General features: G+C 48.9%; 1 protein-coding gene across 1 annotated transcript; it reads left to right on the forward strand.

The window, feature by feature from the left end:
- The first annotated feature begins 760 nt into the window (after window positions 1-760).
- Window positions 761-12762, forward strand: SLC7A14 (solute carrier family 7, member 14). Its single transcript, XM_009085195.1, has 7 exons — window positions 761-1075; window positions 5282-5518; window positions 6270-6487; window positions 8386-8532; window positions 9602-9810; window positions 10344-11221; window positions 12440-12762. The coding sequence occupies exons 1-7, from the start codon at window positions 772-774 to the stop codon at window positions 12760-12762; spliced, it is 2316 nt and encodes a 771-aa protein (XP_009083443.1). The 5' UTR covers window positions 761-771.
- Window positions 12763-15073: the final 2311 nt, after the last annotated feature.

Consider the following 15073-nt stretch of genomic DNA (forward strand, 5'->3'; position numbering starts at 1 on the left):
ATCACCTTCACAGGGAAGAATTTATTTCTAATATCTAATCTTAACCTGCCCTCTGTCAGTTTGAAGCCATTTCCCTTGTCCTGTCACTCCAGGCCCTTGTCCAAGTTCCTCTCCAGCTCTCTTGTAGCCTCTTCAGGTACTGAAAGGCATTATAAGGTCTCCCTGAAGCCTTCTCTTTTCCAGACTGAACAACCCCAACTCTCTCAGCCTGTCTCCACAGGAGGTGTTCCCTCCATAGGAGGTCCTCGCGTAGTCTGCTATGGTGATGGTGGTGCCAGCAGGAGCATCCCTGCTGCTGGAACTGCAGCACTGCTAGGCTTGGAGGCAGGCTCAGTCCCCACCAGGACCCAGTGTGCCACAGTGGCCACCAACACCTCACAGTTACATATAGCCATCATTGCTTTTGGTATCCATTGATCCACGTAATGAGCACTTGGAGGAAAACAGGTTCCTGCTGTTTGTAGCACTGTAGTAATGACTGGGGCTAAACCCATGCAAACATAAAGAAGTGCAGTTGTACAAAACAACTGGGATGGAGAAAGGAGATTTCTCCATAGCAGCAGCATTGGTGAAATCAAAACTCTCCCAGCACTGAAGCTTAGTCAGAAACCAGTTTGGGGAGCACATCCCTTTCCTTTGCTATTTGATTCAAAACTCTGTTTTTCTCTCTTGCAGCCAGGTTGCCAGCACAGAAGGGAGATGCAGCCACAGCACTGAGCAGGTGGTGCTGAAACTGTCCGTGACCCACCTCTGCCAAGCCCAGCCCCAGCCATGAGTGGCTTCTTGTCGCGCCTGGACCCGCGGCGGGTGCCGTGGGGGGCAGCAGGCTACGCCCTGCGCACCCGCGTCCTGCGCACCAAGCCTGTGGAGTCAATGCTGGAGGGCACAGGGACCACTGCCACCCAGGGTGCCAGGCTGGCCAAGGTCCTCACCACCCTTGACCTCATCTCTCTCGGCGTCGGGAGCTGCGTGGGCACTGGCATGTATGTGGTGTCTGGCCTGGTGGCCAAGGAGATGGCAGGGCCTGGGGTCATCGTTTCCTTCATCATCGCTGCTGTCGCCTCCATCTTGTCAGGTGAGTTGTGTGAGGGGGATTTTAAGCAATGTGCCATCTCATGCATCCTCTCTATTCATGGGTGGACGCCTGGCAGGACCCATGCTTGGCACCACAAGCTACGAGGAGGTCATAGACTAAAACACCCTTTCCCACTGGGTTCACCCGTCTCATGGAGTGCACCATCTCTCATTGCCCAAATATCAGACCAAACCTTGTACTAGGAGCCAGCAGCCCAAGCACAATGACCCCAATGAGCTGTCAATAGCTTCCCCAAGGATGGAGCCTGTGGTCAATATATTTTGAGATATCGGAGAGTTTTGCAGCACATGTCCCTGGCAGAGAGTGTGGCCAAGCCACAGCACTGGAGCAAGAGCACAATGTGGCTTGTGGGAAACTCAGTTCCAACAGGGAGGATATTGGTGGTTTGGGCAGCACCAGGACCAGCTTCTTTTGTTGACATGGCTAAGAGTTAAGAAATTCCTCATTTAGTTCTGGAATTGATTTTATTGGCTCCTATTCACGCAGGATCACTCTTTGAATTCCCAAACAACAAAAAAATCCCAACAAACAAATGTGCAGGGAGAGAGGGATTATGTATTTTGGTGAAAACCCGGCGAATTCCATCTCCTCCGTAGGAACCCAGCTGAGCATATGGCTCGAGCTGCGGTTTCCACATGAAGCCAGTACTGCTGGCATTTGTCCTTTCCAGATCAGTGCTAACACGATGATGTGATGTTCCTGCTCTCCCTGCTCAGAGGACTTTGCATGCTGTGTCAGTCTGGTATCCAGCTTTTGTCTGTGGGTTGGATAAGGAAACTCAAGCAAATGGCAAAGGGCTTCAATAGAAGACAGGAACAGCAAACACAGCAAAATGACCCAGCTCAGATTTTCGAGCCTCTGGATTTTTGTAGGGGGGAGGTGAAATCACATCATACTCACTCCCTGGAGGTTGCAGTGCTGCTCCATGGAGATCCCACCAAAGCGTGTGCGAGTTTGAACCCCTGACACTCCTGCAGCCCAGAGGCACAACCCTGTCAGAGCACAGGCATGAGCATCGCACTCTCTCCAAAGCCCACAGCAAGAGCCAAGAGCATGCAATGAGATCCAATGCTTATTTGAGATCTCAAGACAACAACTGAACCAAAATGCCCATTTTTTAACTGAGGCAGTAGATAGCATCAGTGTCTCTCCTTTCCCACTGCCTGCTTTCTCTCCTCTGCAAGGGTTTTGTTGGCCCTGATGCAAACCAAGAGCAAATGGAGCTTGGGTGGGTCCCAGCTAACAAAAACACAATGTCCTCCAAAAGGGGCTTTTTCACCCCAGACACAAGCCCTGCCCCACAGCAGGAGCTCCTCCCGCCTTCGCCCACGGGAGCCTGTGCTGCTTCCCACTCTGCTTTCATCTCCCCTTGCTTTTGTAGCCCTGGGAAAGTGTTTTGTGAAGGATGGAGTGTTTTGATAGTCTCCTTGGCTGCTTCCTCACTTCATCGTTGACACTGCTGTTGTTTATAACACTAACACTTTTTTGGCAGGTAAAACCAAGCAAGAATTCAGGAGCTGGATGGGCTCTTGGATTCATTTGGGATGTGATTTCAGCTCCCATATCGTAGTCACTCTTGGTATGCCAGGCACTGAGTTTGGACAAGAGTGCACAGACAGATTTTAAGGAGCTTTTCACATTTTTGAGGGACCACTAGAACACTCGTTCTCCCCTGCTCCATCACAGATCACCAAAAGTCAGACCCCACTGCCTGCAAAGTAAGCTCAGGAGGGTTTTGGATGTAAAAAAACCAACCTTCCAGAAAACCATCCAACTCCCCTGGGAGACAGCCACTGGGAAGCCATGCCAGTGGGAAACCCATCTGTCCCAGCTTTAGATAGGGACTCTTCCAATTTCATCTACTCAGCAAATTCCAGTTACACCTTCCCCTAGGTTTAAGCAACATGTACCCAGTCAGGGTACTTACAAACAGAATATAATCCATTAAACTCATAAATTAAATCAAATCAATCTCTTTTATTCTCTCACTGGAAGGCCTTTTATTCAGATCACAAGAAGCAACACTTGCCCAACTTCCCCACACAAAAATTCCAGTGCACTGCAGGCTCCTTCCATCAGCTGCAACCACTGAAATTCCCCACTCTCCCCACCATATCTAATCAAACCTCTTCCCAGCAAAAATCAACAGTTTGCATCTCACCCAACCCCACCACCCTCTCCACAGCCTTTTTCACAAGCTGTTGCTTGTCCCTTTGGTGATCTCCTCTCCTAAAGCAATACAACCTTGTTTAGAGCACATAGCTATACTCTTACCTGGTACCCCTGTAGGAGCTAGCTCAGCAATAGCCAGATGCACAATGAAGCAGGAGGGAGCTGAGCATGTGCCTCAGGTGCTGCCTAGCTGCAGGACGAGGTCTGGGCTGAGGGGCTTCAGCTGCAGCTGCTTGGATGGTGCTGGAGAAATGGGAGCCCTTGTTCTAAGGAATCTTTCTTTATAGAGCTGCCTCTTATATGTAGGCACATAGTGATCATGAAACACAATGGACAGGCTCAGTGACTTGCTGAAAATAATATACCTGCCTCAATAAACTGGCTGCTCTTTGTTAATGAAGGATGGTTTCTCTGGATTTCTTGTGTGGTAGCATGAATTATTTGGTGTTACCTCCTGTGTGTCTGAAAGGCTCCTCTCTGAAGGCTTCTTTCACCTGATTGATCACTCCCATCATGCCAGGGCCCTATGGGATGCTCATGGTCCCTGTGCAGCCTCATCCCTCATATATATATATGCTGATAGTGAAAGACTGCTCTTCTACTTTGGCATCCTAGTAGCATAATTAAAAATTCAAACATTTTACGTGTATTAATGTCTTTGCTTTGCCATTATCGTTGTGTATTGATAACCATCATCTTTAGTTGTTACCTTGTCATTGACTAAAAGTAGAGTTGGCTCCAAGAAAGAGTATATATTTTTAAGGCCATCAAAGAAAGAAACCAGATACTTGTCCCCATCAGAGCACCTGTTTCATAAATCATTCAGGCCAGTAGCTATCTGTGAACGTCGTACCTTTGCCAAGCGCATGCATTTTTCATCAGCTTTGAATAATGACTGTTGGTAGGGCTGGATGGATGATGGGAATGTCTTGTGGCTCCTGTTGGGCTGCTTTACAGAAATCAAGTTTTGAAGAGTCCCATTGCAAAGCAACACTCACACAAGTTAAGCAGTGAATGGAATATAAAAATCCTCTGATGCCAAGAAAGGAAACAACACCAAATTCAGCTTAAGAGATTCAACACTTCTGTGTTTGTACTGTGTAAAAACTGCACTTAGAGTAAGAGCAGCCACTTCATAACATTTTTATCAATTATTCATTCCTCTCTCTATACTGAACTGATTGCAAATTTGAAGCAATTATTATCTTGTAAATAGAGAATAGTAGTTGATAAAGAACTCAAAAATTACTACGTGTTTACACAATGGTAGCAACAGCCTTAACCGATTCACTCATGTGAGCTGTACTGAGGTCTTTGGGGCAGGGGCTTAATCAGTGTTAAACATGCAGCACACAGTGTGCCCTTCCAGCACTTGTCCTGACTAATATTTGGGGAATTTGTGCTAAGTCCATCCATTCCTTTTATATAAAAGCCAATGGTTGTTTTAAGACATCAGTGTGTCAGGGTCAGGTTTGTATTAAAAATTATCCTGACACAGTAAGCACACAAGGAGTTCAGAAAGTATCAAAGTCCACTGAATTCTCCTCCCAAATAATTCCAGTTAATACTTCTTTTTATTTTTATTCTTCTGCATAGTTAGTTTTGAATTATACTTCAGAGGACTTAAATGCAACATTTCTTAAGTGTTAAAATAACTTACATTCTCTATGTAAAATGGCTTCAAACTCTTTTTTTGCATTGCTGCAAACAAGAGCAGGGATGACAAAGACAGTCTTAGTGCCTGGATCTGCTGAGCAATAACCCAATATAGGTATTTGTATCCTCAAAGAGAAAAATCCACCACAGCTTGATTTGAATGAAAAATGGTCTGTTTTTAAGACAAACAACTGGGGAGGGAGGGTCACCATGGCCCCCTGCAATGTCTCTTGGCTCCTGCTGCTGACCACAGCCCTGACACCTCCTAGCTCCTCCAGGCAGGTGGCACCAAGGCAGTTTTACTTTTTCCTTTTCTAAGCACATTTTCTTTATGTCACTTCGCATTCTCCTTAACAGGTGTTTGCTACGCTGAGTTTGGTGTGCGAGTCCCCAAGACCACAGGCTCTGCCTACACCTACAGCTACGTGACAGTGGGGGAGTTTGTGGCATTCTTCATCGGCTGGAACCTTATCCTGGAGTACCTGATTGGCACAGCTGCAGGTGCCAGTGCCCTCAGCAGCATGTTTGACTCCCTGGCCAACCATACCATCAGCCGCTGGATGATCAGCAGCGTCGGGACATTGAACGGACTAGGTGTGTCGCGCTCTGCAGAGCTACCTGCATTAATTAGGGCCTGAAAAGTAATTGGAGGCTCCTCAAAAGTCAGACATGGGTATTAGGCTTCATTCATTATTTACCATCTGTCTGGCTCTGGTACTTTGCCTTGGCAGAGTGGTTCACAGATGGGATTTGGGAGGATGGGATACACGATACTCTGAGCCCCTTCAGGATGAGTTGGCATTTAGAGTGTATGCACAGAAATAGTGGAATGTCAGAGGGTAAGAACAGCACAGGAGCACTTCACCCAGTGCAAACACTGCTCGGTCCCATTAGGACACACACAGAGTGTTGTTAGAGAGCACAAGCTGGTCTCTGCAGTCCTGCCATGGACAAACTCAGGGCTGTGATGGTCCTGTATGACCAGCAGTTCCAGCATAGTCCATGGGTCCTGCCAGTAAGTAAACCATCCACTCCCCCTGTACCTGTGTCATAAAAACTTAATGGTTGATTGATTTTTAATGAGTACTTGGCAGATACATGTTATGCAAACTAGGACCTGATCGTTTGTTTGCTGCTCTCCCCAAACTCCAAGCAGTGTCTTGAGGCATCAAGATTTATCACCTTCACTTTGGCTAGTGGAGGCAGGGGCATCTGTAGACCACCTTTGCAATGTGACCAAGGAGTTCTGCAAAGCTTCAAGCTCTGTAAAATGTTTAAAACTCCTCCAGACAGTTCCTGGAGATGCTGTGGATGGAGAGTAACACACCTCTTTTCTCTCACCTAGGGAAAGGAGAGGAGTCATACCCTGACCTTCTTGCTCTGGTCATTGCTGTCATTGTCACCATCATTGTGGCCATGGGGGTGAAGAACTCAGTGGGACTGAACAACGTGCTCAATGTGATTAACTTGGGAGTATGGATCTTCATCATGATTGCTGGTCTCTTCTACATCAAAGGTGACAACTGGGCTGAAGGGCAGTTCCTGCCATTTGGATGGCCAGGGGTAAGTCCTGGGCACAGGGAGGGACACAGAGCACCTAAGTGCTGCCACATACTCAGCTTTGCTCATGGTGTATGCACCCTGCTTCTGCTGCACCCTCCAAATCCCAACCCTGATAAACCCACCTGTGCTTTGGCCAGGGACCTCCAAATCCCAGGACTGCAGGCTTGGATCCAGACCTGCTTGCTCCATCAAACCTAGAGAGTACAGCAATGCTTTGCCCTGTCTCCTGACACCTCTTAGAATAAACCCATAAGTTTTCCAAAATGTCCTCCTGGAGAGACAAACTCTGCATGAAAGTATGCCCCAGGCACTAATTGCCAGGCAATGGACCAAAATGCCATGGCCATCCGAGACAGGGTGCTCCAGGGGAGCTGTCTCAGCCTCTGTGGAGCAGGGAGATACTTGTGTTGGCTGGTTTTCAACAACAATGTTCTCAAGCATTTGTTTTGAGCACTTCATAATGCCACCTGCCAGTACTTATTTTATGGATGTTCCCTCAAAGCTTACTGAGAATTTGGACATATTTGGCTTTTTTAGCTTGCTTGCACTGGTTTTTATCCAAGGATGAACAGAGACTGAAAATATCTCAGCTGGCCTAAACCCAAGATAATTTCTCAGATTTACACTGCTCAACTCCATTGGGGTTTTGTGCAGAAAAATAAGCAAGAAAGTAAAGTAAACCAAAAATCTTGATTATTGAAAGGGTCCTGAGCTGCCATACAGTCTCTGCACCTCCCTTCCGTAAATCAATACCTTTCTGCCAGAGAACAACAGTGAGGAGAAGAGCACTGAGGCTCAGTTGAGAGCAGAGGTCATATTTACCTTTGGGTTGTGCTTGGCTTCTTATGCCATGCAATAGGAGTGACAAAGAGGAAACAGAAAATAACTGGTTTGCTCCAATTCAGCTCACCAAACATCTCTTGGCAAAATCCCCAGAGTTTTAAAAGATACATATCCAAAACACACCAAACCCTATCAGGTGGTGCCATTGTTTTGGGCTGGTTGATTGTCTCACAAGTTGTTTGTAAGAGTAAATCCACCTAGCACAAGCATGAGGTCCCCAGGAGCATAGGGGATACTTAAAAGAGGTAATTACAGATAGAAAGAGGTGAGTTTTACTGTGTGCTCTGTCACTAGACAGCTGAGATGGCAGAGGTGTGATACCCAGCAAGCTGCCTAGATGTATGCAAGGGTTTCACAACTCCAGATCAGCTCACTCACAGCCAGGCAGTCTTTAGCCTGCTTCAGTGTTTCTTTCCTATAAATGTCCTCACTAATACTGTATATTTTTAAAAATCACATTGAAAAAATAACTAAACAGTATAAATAATTCCTCATCCAAGCGCTCCACTGTGTGCTCCTAACCTGTCTGCAGCTTCCAAGCAAAACAGAAGTTGTTTGGAAAGCGGCACACATCTGAGTGCTGCTGCTCTCTCCTGCTTCCTCTGCTAGCAGATCTTGCTGCCACATGAGACTTCTTGCTAAGACAGAATGTGTAAACACGTTTCAAAATCCCTACTAATACAAATGTATTTGGGGTGGAGGATTGTGAAAGCAAACTTGAAATTGGTTGGTTGTCTCCTCTGTCACTGTCAGGATCTCCCACAGCAGATTCGGGCACTGCATGGGCACAGGTTTGTGGGGCACCATGAGTGACCTGCAGATGCCTCCAGTGGCTTGGGACATAGGCTGAAATATTTTCCTCAAACCTGACCACCGGGTTAGAGGTGCTCCTGGGGTCAGTCCCCAGGTGGGAATGCTCAGTTCTACATATGCACCCCACTCACCCCTTAGCTCAGACAGAGCAGAACTGGGCTCCTTCCTTTTTGCTCAGTTCCCTCTTCCTGGCTGGGCGCCAGCCTCTCTCCTGGCACCCAGATGTTTGATCCTCCATGCAGGTGCTCAAAGGGGCTGCAACCTGTTTCTATGCCTTCATCGGCTTCGACATCATTGCTACCACGGGAGAAGAGGCGAAGAATCCCAACACCTCCATCCCCTACGCCATCACGGCCTCACTCGTCACGTGCTTGACAGCATACGTGTCTGTAAGTACTACCTATACAGGCATAAATGTACATAAATATGTATGTATGCATATATATATGTACATGTATATTGTGAGTCCCTTCTGGGCATCTGCATGGCTTCCCTCCCCATGAACCACAGTGCCAGTCTGACCCTTGGACAAGGTGAGAACTGAGACATCAGCTGTGTTTCCATGTGCCTGCAGTGCCTGCCGAGCCTCCCCTCAGCCACAGCCTGGGTTGCCCCAGGCTCCTGTCACCTGATGAGACCTCTGTGCCAGCTGCAGGGACATGGTGGTAGCCGGTTTTTTTTTCTCTCATGCCTCATCCCTATCCACAGCTATTTTTATATCCAGGAGTGCAGCAAAGCAGAAGGAGCATTGCAGCAACCTCTCTCTGTGTGTTTCTGGGAAAAGCAGCACTGCCTCTGCTGGAGATGTGGGAGAGGGTCCAAGTGAGGGGAAGAATGGGCAGGGATGGGTCTCTGAGAGATTCCGCTGCTCTGCACCCCAATAAATGCATGTCTGTACTCAGGGGTTTTCCTTGCAAGAGGGGAAATTGAGTAATGAAGGAGAAAAAACATTGTTCTGATCATTTCAAAGAAACTCACCCACTGTGTCTCCTGCAGTGAAGTGGGCTTCTCTCAAAGCCAAATTCTTTGGCTCAAATAGGATCAGAGTGTTTCTCCAAGCAATGCAGTCTGGATTTGGGGTCTGTCCCGTGGGGAGTGCATGGCTCAGGCAGCACTGTCCCAAAAGCGTAACATGGCCAGTATGAGTGTTACTAACTCCACCAGTCCCACCAGTCCCACTTGACTCTTGCCTCTGCAGCAAGGTTCAAGCATCCCCTTCTTGCCTTTGAATAGCAGAGACCAAGACCTCAGTTTTCTGGATTAACCACCCCAAAGCAAAGTGTACACAGTCTTAACCTCCAGCATTTTACATCCCCTCCACAGGGGACATAGGGATACAATCCCAAACCAAACTTTTGGGTTTCCGACTTTGCCAAGAAGCTGCCACACCCTGAGAGTCCTCAGCAGTCCCTGGAGCTGCTGCTGACACCCATGTCCTGCTCCTCTCTCCTTCCCCAGGTGAGCATGATCCTCACGCTGATGGTGCCCTACGATGCCATTGACACTGAGTCCCCACTGATGGAAATGTTTGCAATCCATGGCTTCTATGCAGCCAAATTCATCGTTGCCATCGGGTCCGTGGCTGGACTGACCGTCAGCTTGCTGGGCTCCCTCTTCCCAATGCCGAGAGTCATTTATGCCATGGCTGGTGATGGGCTGCTCTTCAGGTCAGTCATGTCTGTATTGGCATTTATTTTTAGCTCCTTGGGATCTGGAGAGGAGGTGGGGCTGTCCTGTACCCTGACTGTTGTCACTGCAGGGAGCAGTGGGCATGCACAGACTCAGTGCTTGCAGAATGGGGCACACCCCAAAGCAATACCCTGGGGGAAAAATATCAGGAGTGATCTACCCAAAAGTTTCTCATTTAGTGCTGGCATCTAGAGATTCCACTTTGGTGAGGATGAGTGTTTAATGCAATAGTTATGTGCAAAGGAGAGCAGCTTATATGCATAAAATTTCAGCACTTATTTTCAAGTGTCCAAGTGCTCATTTCAGAGCTGGTCAGACCTAGGTCTAATTCCAGATCCAGCCTCAGCAGTATTTCCAGTCCCCAGCTGGCTGCAGTCAAAGCTCCAAAAAGCCACAAGAGCTGAAGTGATCCCAGCTCTGAGCATGTCCCCTCCAGCCAGGGAAGGGTTACTGCAACAAGGAACTGCTGCGATCTGCAGTTTTAACTTTCTGCAACTGTTTCACACTTCAGGTTTTTGGCCCACATCAGTTCTTACACGGAAACCCCTGTGGTGGCTTGTATAGTCTCTGGATTCCTTGCAGCACTGCTCTCCTTGCTGGTCAGCCTGCGGGACCTGATAGAAATGATGTCCATTGGGACACTGCTCGCCTACACACTGGTCTCCGTCTGTGTCCTGCTCCTCCGATACCAACCCGAGAGCGACATCGACGGCTTCGTCAAATTCCTCTCCGAGGAGCACACCAAGAAGAAGGAAGGCATCCTGGCTGACTGCGAGAAGGAAGCTTGCTCTCCAGGGAGTGAAGGAGAGGAGTTCTCTGGTCCACCAACCAACACGTGCGGGGCGAAAAATCTGCCATCGCTGGGGGATAACGAGATGCTAATTGGGAAATCTGATAAATCCGCCTACAATGTGAATCATCCCAATTACGGCACAGTTGACATGACCTCAGGGATAGAGGCAGATGAGTCTGAGAACATCTACCTCATCAAGCTGAAGAAGTTGATTGGTCCTCGCTACTACACCATGCGGATCCACCTGGGCCTGCCAGGGAAAATGGACCGACCGACAGCAGCCACTGGCCACACGGTCACCACCTGTGTGCTTCTGCTCTTCGTCCTGATGTTCATCTTCTGCTCCTTCATCATTTTTGGGGCAGACTACATCTCGGAGCAGAGCTGGTGGGCTGTCCTCCTGGTCGTGCTGATGATCCTGCTCATTGCTGCACTGGTGTTTGTGATCTTGCAGCAGCCAGAAAACCCTAAGAAACTGCCCTACATGGCACCGTGTCTGCCCTTCGTCCCTGCCTTCGCTATGCTGGTGAATATCTATCTCATGCTGAAGCTCTCCACAGTCACATGGATCCGATTTGCTGTCTGGTGTTTTGTGGGTGAGTCCCAGATTAATTTATTTCAATTTTTTAACTGACACTTTTTTTGAAAGGGTGTTAGTAATAACACCTTCCCCAATTAGGGTGCTTAGGCTGGTGCTTCTTCAGCTGGGACATACCCAGTCGTTTTCTTCTGCCCCTTGTCATCCTGAAGTTCTTAGAAACCTCATTTAATCAAGCCCCCAAACCACAGTTAAATGGAAAATTACACCTCCAGAAAATGTCACTTTGATGGAAGCAAATTGCTCCATGCAAAGGTGACTACTTCGAAGGCTTTTTGGATGCAAAGTAGGTGGGTTCTGGAAATTGCCTCGCAGGCAGGTTTCATACATCAGCCTGCTTTCTTGCTATTTCACCCACTTGAGCTCTTCAGCAGCCCACACCAATATTTCAGATGGTGTTTCCAAAACCCAGAGCTGCCCAACTCCAACAGCTCCGGGAAAAACAGAACCAAGGGGTCTGTAGACTATATCTCTTTTGCTTGGTCTAAGTTCTTAACTTTGTGGCAGGGGCATCTTAGGACTCACAGACTCGGCTGTGGACCCTTTCTTTTCCAAATGTAGGCTTTCTGACACACAGCCAGGAGTCTGGCATATCCATAGTTTCACTTGCTTTACATTGCAACCCACTTAATCCACAAAGTCAAGAGAAATAGAGCAGCTCTCATAGCTCCTCCAAGCTGACCCATTGGACAGGAGGCGCCACCTGGACTTTTGGGGCCGGAGAAGACATGCTGTGTGGGGGTTTTGGCCCTCAAAGGCAATAGGTGAAGCTGAAAATCCAGGGAAAGCCCTTCTACCTGGAAGCAAAGATGACTCCAAAGCAACAATTTAATCTGTTGTGATTAAGTACTTTCCCCTGTGGGTACATCTAGTATCTCTTCAGTTTCCAGCAGTGGCAATGAGCCAATTAAGCCACTGCATTAGGTGTGATGGGCTCCACCAGCCCATCCACAGCTGTTTGCCTGCTGCGGGAGACACAACCCATTTCGGCAGAAATGTGTGTTCCTGATTAAACCTCACAAGCAGTCCCCTGTGCTCAGTCCATGGCATGTGAAGAAGTCTGGGTTTCTCTATACACATCTAGGGTAGCTTAATCCATTGGAAATTCAATCTCAGGATATGTTTGCTGCCAGGGAAAGCATTGGTGCAGGAAGGTGAGATCAGGTGGGGCTAGCAAGTAGCTGGGGTCCAACCCTCTCCCTCTTGCCTGCCACAGGTCTGCTCATCTACTTTGGCTATGGGATGTGGAACAGCACGCTGGAGATCAGCGCCCGTGAGGAGGCTCTTCACCAGAGCACCTACCAGCGTTACGATGTGGACGTCGACCCCTTCTCCGTGGACAACGGCTTCTCATTCGCCACCGAGGGCGAGAGCTACCCAGACTGGGGTCCTTCCGAGGACAAGGGCTTCTCCTACCAGCAAATGGAGGATGCAAAGGAAAGCCATCGGACAAGTAGCAGGTCGAAAAGCAAAGGCAGGCACAAACAGCCGTCAGAGGCTCTCATCGCCAACGATGAGTTGGACTACTCGCCCGAGTAGTGGGACAAGCAGTGGGGTGCCTCACCACCAGCCACTGAGGAAGGGTCCCTGTGGCTCCCCCATCCTGTCCCATCCTCCCCGGGTCCTCCACCACCGCCCTGCTCACCTCTGGTCCTCGGGACACGCTCTGCGATTGCCGTTGACCCTGAACCAAAATCACTTGTGGCCCGTCCCAGCTCCACCAGTTGGGTCTTGCTCTGGTGAATGCTGGCTGATCTCCCAGCACCGGTTGATCTCCTGGCACCAGCTGCACCAGTGGAGGCAGTGGAGTGGGAGATGTGCCAAACTGGGAGGGTGTTGAGAGGTGGAAGGAGCTGCATGAGGGAACAAGACAAGTTGTCCTGGGGAATGTCCACCCAAAGGCCGCAGCAGTGGGATGCCACTCTAACATTTTTGGCACTCTTTTGGCATGTATGTTTTTTTCCTTTGAACCACCTAGAAATGATAGCTGAGCCAGAGACACAGACGGGTGGGTAGGTGCAAAATGGCGATGAACAAACTCTTTCCAGGGAGTAGCTCAGAGGTGGATGGTTGGTTCCATCACACAGCGTTTCCATGGTCCATTCTGGAGTGAAGGCACTCGGTGCACAGAACAGTGCTACCCCTGTGTCCAACCCACACCCCAAACCCAAGCGCCCCAAATACTGTGATTCAAAATTAGTCCATGTCTCAGTTCGACCCTGAAGTCCCGGCACAGCCCAACCATCCCAAATCTGCGGTTGGGAGCCTGGTCCCATTTCTAGTCACAGCAAGGGCTGTGACCCACTCTTGGCTCAACCCACCTTGTACAAATGGTGAATGAGGACCACACACTGTTCCTCTGAGCATCACCAGTCTGAGCATTGCTCCCATCACCTTATGTCTTCTACAGAAATGTCTGTACTGTCATTACCTTCCTTACTGTGGTGGACACATTCCAGCACTCTGTCCTCAGTGCTTCAGGGATGTGTCTATGCCCTCACCAAACAGCAATGTCCGTGGGTCAGCCACGTCTTGGCAGGGCTGGGCCACACATGGAAAGCAGAGAGGACTCAGCTGCTGAAATCTGTCTCCTTGCTGCCATCTCTACCTTGTATCATTTTCTCTGTTTCTGACCTTGGCTTGGTGCGTGCTCTATGAAAAACCACTGAAATGCTGCTCATTCCATAAGTGTCTGTATTTCAGTCTGAAACCAAACTGAGCTGGTGACTCGCAGGGCAGAGGTGGTCAGCAGGTGGATGTTAAACGCCCCAAGCATGGCCATGGCCCCCAGCAGTGCCATCAGGTTCCCTGCTGCCAGCATCCCTGAAGCACTGTTGGTGGTGTTGGGATTTGTTCAGTGATTAGCAGCAGGTCCAGTTCTGGAGCACATCACCAACACTGCAATGGAGGAATATTTTTTTGAATAAAAAATAACCAAAAAAGCACCCCATCAAACAGCAACACTCATCCTCCTCCCAGCTACTGAAGGCCACAGATGGATCCATCCCTGGGGCTCCCCTGTGCAGCTAAGACCAACTTCCAGTACCAGGGGCTGCTGCTGGTACCCCAGGGAGCAACTGGATATCAACAGAGGCAGGATTTCTAACACGGAAATACTGAGAACCATTAACACTCGCTCACTGGATGAGGCTCAGCCCCCGAAAACATCAGAGCATGGAACCTGCCTGGCACCCTCTGTGGGCAAATGGGCTGTGGGTGCAGAGGATGTCTGGACTTGTGTCCATCCCCATCACTCTAGGGACTCAAGGCTCAATGGAGAGGCTCTGCCTGGGACTGCAAAACTTTCCCTGCACTTTCTGTCCCAAACAGTGACAAACTACAGTCATTTTCCCAGTGGAGAAACCATCTGATTCTGCTGATCTTAATCTGGAGTCCTCTGGGCAAGCCAAGGGAAGTTTAGCCTCCACAGATGCTTCAGGGTGGGAGTGAAGATTTGGCAAAAGGACCTGTAAGCTTTGCTTTGGCATCACCTCCTGCTGCCCAGCCCTACCATACTTCTACAAGCAGATATTCTGAGTGTGTCCCACTGAAAAGCTGTTTGCAATGTGTGCACTGCTCACAGACCAGCTCGGGAAATCTTCCCAGCGGTGCTGAGCACCTCTCGCAAAGGTCACCGCTCACCCGTGCTTGGCTGCTCTCCTCCTCGATGCCTTAGAAGTACCCAAGAGAGATGGCACCTTGCAGGTCTGGATTTACATTTTCAGGGAGAAAGATTGATGCTATTTTCCTACCAGCTCTTGTACTATACCATATCTGAGGTAGTCGTTTTCATCCTGCTTTGACATGGTATTTAGGCATCTGCCGAACCACAAACTCATGCCCAAGTACC

Source organism: Acanthisitta chloris, unplaced genomic scaffold (genome assembly GCF_000695815.1).
Source record: "Acanthisitta chloris isolate BGI_N310 unplaced genomic scaffold, ASM69581v1 scaffold7482, whole genome shotgun sequence".
Taxonomy (NCBI): Eukaryota; Metazoa; Chordata; class Aves; order Passeriformes; family Acanthisittidae; genus Acanthisitta; species Acanthisitta chloris.

Excerpts from the sequence above, each read along its gene's own strand:
- SLC7A14 (XM_009085195.1), top strand. The coding sequence starts at position 772 with ATGAGTGGCTTCTTGTCGCGCCTGGACCCGCGGCGGGTGCCGTGGGGG. Across the intron at positions 6,488-8,385 it reads TGCCATTTGGATGGCCAGGG|GTGCTCAAAGGGGCTGCAAC; the intron begins GTAAGTCCTGGG and ends TCCTCCATGCAG. Across the intron at positions 11,222-12,439 it reads TGCTGTCTGGTGTTTTGTGG|GTCTGCTCATCTACTTTGGC; the intron begins GTGAGTCCCAGA and ends TGCCTGCCACAG.